This window comes from Ambystoma mexicanum, chromosome 14, assembly GCF_040938575.1.
Source record: "Ambystoma mexicanum isolate Mex_15411 chromosome 14, UKY_AmexF1_1, whole genome shotgun sequence".
NCBI classification, from domain to species: Eukaryota; Metazoa; Chordata; class Amphibia; order Caudata; family Ambystomatidae; genus Ambystoma; species Ambystoma mexicanum.
This window is the reverse complement of record NC_090940.1, coordinates 174,620,626-174,631,038: the sequence shown is the minus strand read 5'-3', so window position 1 is coordinate 174,631,038 and position 10,413 is coordinate 174,620,626. Positions and strand designations below refer to the sequence as shown.

Here is a 10,413-nt window from a genome sequence, read left to right as displayed (position 1 = left end):
AGTTTTTGTTAATGGACGCATCATATCCGTATACATAAACGAGGACCAACGTGCACATGATCATAATCTTACCATAACAAAATAGCCATCATTTTCAATTGAAATAATGTCTGATTGCCTCAAGTGTGAATATAGAAGAAGTCAAGACGCTATTATTTCCTTAGTGTGCGCTTTTGGTATTAGCTACTTTAATATTTTCCAATAAAAAAGAAATCTTTTGATAGTTGTGTCCTAAATAGATGACCTTGCAATATGTATGTATAATAATGCATTTAAAATAATACCAAGAAATTGATTGTATTGTATAAAGAAAACCGTACAATTTGGATGTTTACATGTCAATTCATTAACGCCCTACTAGTTGAAAATGGCCGCCACGCTGTTAGCAGTCACGACGCTGTGGCTGAACAGAGCCAGCGACTGCATTATTTCTTCTGTTTCCTATGGCGCTATGGCCTTTGCCGTGCGCATGCTTACAGTGAGGTCTGTGGCAAGCAGGGGAAGAGCGCGTGCGCAGTGGCCTTTGTGTCTCTGTGCGGGATACCCCAGAAGGGGGCCGGGTTCATTCGCAGCATCCTCGGTCTTGAGTAAGTCAGAGCACCGGTAGCTATGGTGAAGAAACGGAAAGGCCGCATTGTCATCGACTCGGACACCGAGGATAGCGGCAGCGATGAGAACCTTGACCAGGTAAGCACGGAGATATATGGCACTCTGCAGGGCGCGCGGGCCCTATCTGAAGGTGTGCTTCCTGGGCTGCTGCAGATCACTAGTACCCCGGGTGAATCAGAGGCGCTCTCACGCCCGCTCCCCTGTAAAGGGATTGCTGGTCACGTGAGTGTCGCAGCCTCACTTAAGGCATTGCAGCAGACGGAGCATGGGGCAATTGGGAGAAGTGGCAGGTATGTGGTGTAAGTTTGAGGCCAAGGAGTGGTACCTGCAAGGGAAGAGTCTCCTACACCCGTGGCTATTGTATGTGTTTTCAGAGGTCCCTATTTCTCCGAGATATGCCTCATAACAGTTGGAGAGCCACCCTAACCGGCCCCCTGTGCACCTGTTCGTCCCCCTGAAGCCTCGGCGATGCTCCAAAAATGTTCTCTCCCATATTGACTTTCGTATCTCCAACCAAAACACCTGACGTCGCCGTCTTTGGAGTGTCAACCTGCTGTGTTGCTTGTGTGAAACTGGCTCACGTTTTCTTAATGTAAGTGGACGAGAGACCACTTTATGAAACAGTATAATAATGAAACCAGAGTGTGCCACTATAAATCCCTCAAGGTGTACGCTACGCGATTGCTGTAAGAACCGAGGAGAGTGAAGGTTGTACAGCGACTTATGTACGATGGTCAGAGGGGTATAGCTCTGCGTGGAGGAGGTACCATTAAAATATTGTCACCCATAAGTGGAGCTCGTCTTTTTTTATGGAAGACGTTGAATCTTAATGCGTCTGAGTATTTATGCTCTTCTGGTATGCCATAAAAACCATACGGGACGGGAAGAGCGTACTTTGCATCTATGCTTAAGAGTCATGCCTTCTTGCATCCTACTGCCCCATTCTTTAAGATATTTGGTGCAGTATGTTTGTGTTAAGTCTTGGTTGTGTTAATATCCTAAAACTCTATGTCTTAAGCTATCCATGTTATTGTAGGTTTCGTTTAATCCTCTTTTTGGAATAGCAAGTCTTGGCAGAAGTAACGGGTGTTGGCAATTGTTGATCGTGAAGATCCTTTTTCATGATGGCTATTATTTTCATAAACAATTCTTTGTGTCAACTGTTCTTTATACCGCTTGAGGTTTTTATTTTTCAGTTTGCTCTCTACAGTACTCCGTGTGACCCCCCCCCCAGCTATAGGTTTGAACTTAACATACGATCAAATACTAATTTTCGGTAGATTGAATGTAATATCAAGAGTCGAACTTCAACCTTATGGTATTGCTGTCCAATAAAATGGACAAACTAAGCAGCCTAGCTGCAATATGTGTACGTTTAGCTGCATTTCGCCCTACATAAAAATGATACATTTGTATCTTTCCGATAAATGTGCTTTTATTATTGGCATCCGTAAACCATTCAAACTAATTCGCCCCGTTTGCACCTGGCTGTTTATTAATTTTAAAGCTTGCTTTGTAAGGCGTGTACACTAGCCTTGCTGATAGAAGCACACACCACATCTTAGAGTTTCAGGCACCTGTTGAACAAATGCTTGAATGGGATCGTTTCCTTTAACAAAAGGTTTTCATCTTGAGCTATAGGCATGACATGAGTCGATACACTGTTCCCTTTTCATAATTTAGCTAGTATAATTCTAATGATTTTGTGTTTTTTTTTGTGCATTTAGTTTCATAAACGAAAAAAAACTTGAACATTTATACAAAACATCATTATCAAAATAAGTACATTACAGAAAGAAACAACATTCGTTAAAAAAATATACACTAAAAAATGAATGTTCTTATGACAGTATAGAGAAAGGGGGGAAAACACAAATCCATTCCCCTCACTAAAGTGTTCTGTTAATAAAATTATTTAAAAAATGTTTATCTTTTTCCAAGTACTTTCATCCATCATTCTCCATGATTGCAATCGTTGTACTGAAGAAAAACCTGTATGTCTAGAGCAGCTGAACATACTACTACAGATGTTCCCCATATATTTCTTGCAACTTGTTAATACATGTCAACGTGTTTCGATCTTTTCGTAACATCTTTCCGGGTATGGAATTTTAGTCCAGGAATCTATGAATTCCATTTTAGGCAGTACATTTTAAGTGCATGCACAAAACAAATCACTTAAGATCTGTTTCACTTAGTTTTGTCAGATAAGCAACTAAAGTTTGTCTGTTCCTACGTTGCCTGACGACTAACTCGTGATACCAGGGTTTCTCATGTAGGTTATGTGCATTTTTGGCAATATCCCTAGAGCTAGCTTTGGTCTTAATTTTTACCTCGTAGTTTGGTTCACTCTCTAGTATGTCTGTTTCCAAGTTCAACAGTTCAATAAAGGCAACGGCTGACATTTTCAACTCAACCAAAAATGAGTTTATGCGAGTTTCCCATACAACTTCCCGTTAATAGAAGTAATAATTTCGCATAGAATAAGGTTCTTTGTCACTCCACAAAGTATGTATTGATGTCACAATGTACGCTAAGCAAAGTGCCTCTACTGGTACAGTTTTTGGTACATTAATTATTGATCGCAAGATCTTTCCTTCAAGTTGTTGAAACCATACAGTTTGTTATAAGTTCAGCACGACCATCCCGTATAATATTGTAGTTATCATACTTACTATATAGTGTTGTATTGCTTCCCATTTCCTCCATACCTTTTCTATAACTTTATCAAAATAAAATTTCCCACTTAGGTTGGCGGTAATGTAGAAACCTAGGTAACTGTACTTGGTGACACTTGACAGCGAAACAATACGGCAAGTGAAGCTTTCAGTACCATGGTTTTTTTTTTTTTGCTAAAACGCATGGTTTTAGTTTTGGCTATGTTGATGGACATTGTGTTTTTCTCCGCATATTTTACCAGGAGGTTCATAATTCTCTGTAATCCTATTTGCGTCTTATTAAAAATATCCTTGGCATATGCTCGCCACATAAGCACTCTGCTTATCCTTGGTTGGAAGTTTTTTTGCTTTCAGAAGTACCACATTCATGTCTGCCGTAAACACATAAAGTATTGGCCCTAATACACAGCCTTGTTTCAGGCCACTGTTGGTGTCTTGATAATCTGTACAGTGACCTGCTAGGTTCAACCTTATGGCAATGGATGTATTTGTGTGTAAATTTTTATCAGTTCCCCACCAAGAGTTTTTCCCACAGAAGACTCAGTGGAATGAGGTCAAAAGCCGTCTAAGCGAAACAACCGCTATAAAGATAAGGACTATTTTTATTTTCTGTTTCCGCCACCAAATATTGTGACACTTATGTTGGCCAAAGTGTTGTATTTTTTCCTGAACCCTGTTTTGTGTGGGCTAAGTATTTGTTTTTCTTTTGCCCATTTTGCAAGTTTCCTTAAAAGGATACTTGCGAAAATGTTTTGACTTCTGTCCATCAGGGTTATCAGTCTCTAATTTTGTGGGTCATATCTATCTTTATTTTTGTATATTGGCACCAAGATGGCTTTCTGCCAACTCTGAGGTATAATACCAGTTTCCTCAATGTGTTTATATAACAGTACAAGAATACGGGCCCACACCTGAGGTTGGTCATTCAGTACTATATTTGGTATCCCATCCGGGCCCACAGCCCGTGAATTTCTTAGTCTTGATATTGTGCTAACGACCAACTCCTACTCTCTCGAAATTACTCGTACTTCTAGTTGTTGTATACTCCCTCTTTCTTGGCGCTTTGTTTGCTGTGACATAATAAAATTCAGCACTGTATTTTAGCAATGTTGGTTCCGCTATAGGATTCAACTCATTGGATGCTAAATCCTTCTTAAAGTTGTTCAATTTTGACCAGAAGGACTTAATATCGTGGCTCTGCAGCCATCCGAACAGCAAAAGCGAGTTTGTTATTCATTGTCGTTTGTGCCAATCTTTATACCTTTTTGCTAAATTCCTCTACCTTTCCTATTTTTCGTTGTAACTCATTTCCAAGTTAATTTTAATTACACTTTTTTCTATATGGTAGTCCTTTTTAGTTACTATCTTAGCGTCATAAGGTTGTCTAGCCTTCTTTCTGTTATTTATCTTTATAAGCCCTTTCACCATTAATCGGCCTGTCAATCCCAATCTACTCTAACCACATCTTTTTAAAGATCTTCATTATTTTTTGGCATTGTCTCGTTTTATAGCCTTAATCATACAAGCTGACAAATTCAATCGCAGGCCTTTAGCGTCCATACCTACATTTGCAATGATTAGCTTATTTTGTTTGATGAATACCCTATGCATTTTCCAACTCAGTGATGCATGGATCACTCGGTTTATTAGTAGTGATCTCTACTTCTTCACACTTTGTCTTTGTGTACTGATCAGTTATGTGATGTATGTGTGATCTAACCTTTCCGTTCGTCCAGGTAAATTTATCTTTATAACCCGTCATTTTTTAAATTTTTTTTCTTTTTTTTTACATTTCAACAAAAACAAATCATGTTGCAACAGAGAATGTGCCCAATTGTTTGCCAAAGTTCCCAGCTGACGATTATTGTAATGCAAGTCTCTCGTGTTTAAGTCTTCCGCCAATACCACAGAACATGATCTAAAGTTAATAAACCAATATAGTAGAGTTTCCTCAAACGGAATTGCTTCCGTCATGCATGGCAGGCAAATTACCTGAGGTTCTGTTACACTGCCTTCACACAGAACTGGTTATGCTCATAGAACTGCTAAGCCGTTCTATTCTAAATGGAGGTTGTTTGATAGCTTGCCTGGAAAACTACATTTGCGTTATTCACGTCATTAAATTAACGTGCGTAGAGATTGTCACGTGTGTTTCTGCATTATGTTTATAAGCAGCGTGTGGACGTCGCTCGCTGCTTCTGATTGAACCAACATGGCGTCTTGTAGCTGAAACTTTGATCTGTGTCCTCGCATCTCTTCAGCAAATTCTTTGGCTTTCCTTCTGCGTGTTTGCTCCACAGGCAAACTCCTTTAGCTGCTTCCAAGAAGATAAGGCAGCTTTCCTTGTCTTTGTGTATTTTCTACACGCTACCTTCGGTGGCCGTCTACTAGAAGACCAACGGATGAATTTTCCTGCACACACGAGTTCTGGCAGTCGGGCGGCGTGTACTTTTGTTCACGTGTAAATCCACACCCGGTTCCTGAACTCTTCACGTGCAGCTTTCCTGGCTACATGTAAGTTTGTTGCGTGTAAAACCACACAGTTTCCTGAACTTCTAACGTGCTGTGTCCTGGCTGTGTGTACCATTGCACGTATAATTCCACACGCAAGTTGTGGTACGCTTTTGATTTAAATCCTGGCACCTGTGATGAAACATTTGGATTTCTACTCCCTATTTCTGTTCTATGTGGAAAAGGAAGTACTGCTGACCACTGTTAATTCAAAGGTGATTGTGCACAGTACTTTGGGCGCTATCCTGTGTTGCACTAACCCGGTATCTAGCGTGAGTCTCGTGCCGTTCGGGATACGTTTTCCCTTACTAACCTTCCCTCCTTTTTGTCGTTGTTCCCTTATTTGGATTACTTCAGAGACTTGTTGGCGAAGCCTCCAGTTATCGCAACCTACGGGTTAGTGTTGTGCTAATTGCTATTGCTGTGTTATTAGTGAGTTTAGTTTGGGTCACTTCCTCATTATACCTTATTGAATCCTAGGCTGACTGCCAATGGTTTTCCCTCATTCTACCTTATTGAATCCTAGGCTGCCTGCCAATGGTTTTCCCACGCCCTTTCCAGTGATTCCTCTCTCTGCCTGTTCTATTAGTCAGAGAGTGGTATCATTTGGAAGGTCTATTTTGACTTCACTACTTTGAAGCCATGTGGCTCATCAAGGATCCGGAAGAAACCCTACCAATTGTATCCTTTGTGGTTATACCTGTGTCCTTTTACATAAGATACTTGGGGGGGGGGGGGGGGGGAGGGTGGGAGGAAGGGGGGATTTATGACATTTTCACCCCCTCGCTCGCGTGGATCAAAGATATTGATTAACAGTATTGGGTTTAAATGATCACCTGCTAGCCTTAAATTTGACAACAAACAGTATGGCGAGTTGGGCACAATTTTCATTACTTCAAGAGAATGCTTTCGTCTTACTCTTATAGCCAGCCCTCAACTAGGTCTACCATGTAGTGACCTCCTTGCCAAATTATGTACAGTCTGGAAACTATCTATATAGAAGGGTTCTGTACAACAAGCGTCTTGAAGCAAAAGTCATTTTGATTTTAAGATCGCAAGCCCTTCTATGTGGCAGAGAAATTAATTGTAATCAAGAGCATTCCAGGTTACCAGAAGTAAAACCTCTGTAGATATATTTCAGTTAGCTCTGTTAATTATCCACATCGGTTGCCATTTTCCTTCTGCACAAGTGTTTAATAACTTGATCTTTGTCTCTCTGAAGTGCATGTAAGGAGCCTCGCTCTCAATTAATGTCCACCAAAATCTATTTTTTTTCTTTTTTCAATGTCACCTATATTGGTTTGCACTCCATTTTTTTTTTTTTTTTGTTTTTTTTTCTTTTTGTGGCAAAGAATCAAGGGCAAACCCTTAACAGCGAATGAGCGTGAGATTGCAGAAGTGCTGTGAAAACGATTGAGGAGAACTCAATGACCATAGTTGGACTTCCCATCCATGGCAATTCCACTCTGTTCATGTCTGCTGATCCGATTATGCTCTGTTCTGGAATCCCCTGGAAAATTGCCACCATCTCTGGTCTATTCAAAAATGGACTATTGGCTGCTGGATGTATTTCCTCGAACAATGCCCATGAAATTAGATCATTGTATCTGTTATCGTTTCCTACTCAACCGCTTTTGATGTTTATGCTTTATCTTCACTTTCTCCAGAGATTTGATTTGTCAATTGTAAGTTTATCCATTTGGTCAAAGCTATGTGGATCATTCCTCCTTTTGTTTTTTTCTTAGTTTGTGTTTTTGGAGCCATCTTTTTTCCCTGTGGCCCTTTTTAATATCGTTCTTCGTATTGTTCCATCTTGAAGGATGTTCTTTACCTTGGTCACCCCCGGTTCACTTGTTACCTTTTTAATACAGGGCAAAACCTTGAACTTACCAATAGCCATTAATTTCCCTTCTTTGTTAAAATGTAACATTTGCTGACCTCCTTGCGTTTCCTTTTTTGGCCTTTTAGCAAAAGGTCTATCCATAGAAAGTGTGCTTAAGGGGGAGACAAATATTTCCTCTTAGTCCCAAGGCGGCACGGCCCAGCCCGTCTGTTTGCTTCTGAGGATGAATCAACGGACATGGGGCCAAATTCAATAAACTTCTTCGTCTTCGATCAGAAATGAAGATGCCCTAGTAGGTTTCGAGATTTTCTCTGCTTTTCCTGCCTTTCTGTTTTTCAGTACCACCTTATCCATACTTGCCAATGACTCGCCAAGTACTTTCTTGAGTCCGACTGCCTTTACCGTCGATACCAGAGTAGACAACACTTCCACCTTTTTAAGATGCCGTTTAAACCATTAAATAACATCTCTTCAACACTCATTTTTGCATTTTCCTTAGTCGATCCGGGGAATTTGAAAGGTTTATATAAATAACATTACCATCGTGTGACATTTTGTGTGTGCTCTGTGCACCACCCAAGGGCGCCCTTCTCAAACCTGCTACCAATTTGAGTAATAAGTTATTATCTATCGAGTCGGAAAGATCCGACTCGACCAAGTATTGACTGACATAGTATGCGTTGTTTTTTTTTCTTCTGATTTTCCTGCTGTGGGGGGAGATCAGAAATGGCAGGTTGCATGTTTACAAGCAGACTTTTTTGCAATTGGATTTGTCTTCGTTTGTTGGACATCGTAAAGATGTTCTCTCAAACCACGTTTTGCCCCAACTACTGCACTACGTAGTGTGGCCCTGCGGTTTTGTTGTGATTTTTTTTTTTTTATTTTGTACATGTTCCCCTTGTTGAAGTCAGAATACAAAAAGGTTGCAAGCTCAAAGGCCCTTCGCCCACAGGCGCCTGCAACGTTTAGACAGCCAAGAGAAATGCTGACCGATTTACCCTCAAACGCTTTCAAAGTACCTTGAAAAATAAAATACTGAGAGATGCTGGCCCAAAGGTCAGGGTCCCGCAGTCGCCAGCAGTCCAAAAAATCCTTAAATAAAATACTGGAAGCCGCTGGCTCACAGGTGAAAGGGCCGCAGTCGCCAGTAATCATTAGTGCCAAAAAACCATAACAAACTGTCCGCAATTTAAGTAATACCGCTACAGGTTTCAAGTGGAATTAGTATACCGAGCTTGGCGCCTTCTAAGCCGCTTCCAAATAGTATCACTAATAAGGTCCCAAAAGAGTCTCATTTGAACCATTTCTGCTTGAAAGGACCTTGTTTCCATGTCGACAGGACAGGAAAAAGGAGTTGAAAATAGAGGTCCACGAGCACTCTAGGTAGTCAGACGACAGTGTGCTGTGACACTAGAAAGATCCCTGAGCGCCGGTCATGCTTTAAACTCTGCGTTTCCGTGTTTTACAGGACCAGCAAATTCCCAATTAAGCAGTCCCCACCCCCCAGCTCACCTTAACGTCCAGTTCACTCATTGCGTATGTTTTCACCTTGATAGCGGAGAAGGCAGCCCGCAGACCAGCATGGACTGGAAGGACTGCCTTCACTCGTGCCACTCTCTGCTTCGCTAGGCAATTATGGTCTCGCAGAAGCGCCTCCAAAGCAGCCGGCAGCAATGTCAGACCTGAGGGTTGACTGCAAGGACTGCCATCGCTTTGTTGTACATTTACTTGGTTCCCTAAACTCACTCTCCGTTACCGTGCTGTGGAGAAGATTAATTGTTGGTACTGGTGCTTCTTAATGCACTGTCCCGCTTTCTATACCCACTTTACTTTTATTTATTTTATTCTTAGACTTATCACATGATTGTTACTGTGGTACCCTGTGCTATTGTTGGCGGGTGCCTGTGTTGTGTAAGACTGACTTACTTTGAGCATGGGGGACATTATATGCATGTTTAATTTAAGGCGGCGTTCTCTATTGTAACTAGACGGCAGGACCAAACCCTGCAAACCATTTTCTTTCCAGCCTGGATCTCTAAGATTTAGGGTCGGCTAGCTCAAACTCCAGTCTCTCGCAGCTTGCTCATTTGAGGGACTATGCCCCAGTCCTGATCACATATCCCGGTTTGAAATTAAGATTAAATGAGCAGGAGCTAAAGCTAGTTCCTGGGTGTCAATGAGACCGAAGCCTGTCTGAGGATGCTTGTGGTCTTGTGCAGAAGGGATGTGACCTAGCAGTTTGGGCTGGACTGCCCTTTTTGGTGGTGGGATGAAGCCTGCTTTTCATGTGGTCTTTTCCCCTTTCTTTAATGGCTTGGCAGGCGAACAACAATGGTCTGGAGGGTTGCACAGAGCAAATTGCAGAGGTTAGATTAATTCTAAACCCGTCCGCCATCGCCTCTGTTTGGGCATCACCCTGTAGGCAGGAGCTTTCTGCAGTGGAACAAGGAGAGGCTACATTAACCTGTTGCCCATTATATTTGATGCATGGTGTATAACGGTGTAGTAGAAGTATTCTAATTCTTCTTTATAACATTCTCAAACACTCAAATATCGCCCACACATGTTAGTAAGGCACCAGTTGGCCTGAGGAGCCGAAAGTAGCTCCTGGTAGCTGTTTTTTTCAAAGTAAGGGAGGCCTGCGCCACTGGCCACCCCTAAGGGTCTACACTCGCTGTCTGCTGCTGCTCAAGAGATGATGCCAGTTGCCCCCGTTTACCTTTCCATGCAAGATGTAATTCTGGTAATAACACATTTCAGATCCTCCATTGA

The 10,413-nt window shown here is 41.6% G+C and overlaps 1 protein-coding gene across 1 annotated transcript in view; it reads left to right on the top strand.

The window, feature by feature from the left end:
- The first annotated feature begins 391 nt into the window (after nucleotides 1-391).
- Nucleotides 392-10,413, top strand: part of RTF1 (RTF1 homolog, Paf1/RNA polymerase II complex component) — a 956,198-nt gene continuing 946,176 nt past the window's right edge. The window contains exon 1 of the mRNA XM_069638847.1: nucleotides 392-687. Coding sequence (XP_069494948.1) covers nucleotides 610-687 — 78 coding nt within the window. The 5' untranslated portion in view covers nucleotides 392-609. The remainder of the gene's footprint in view (nucleotides 688-10,413) is intronic.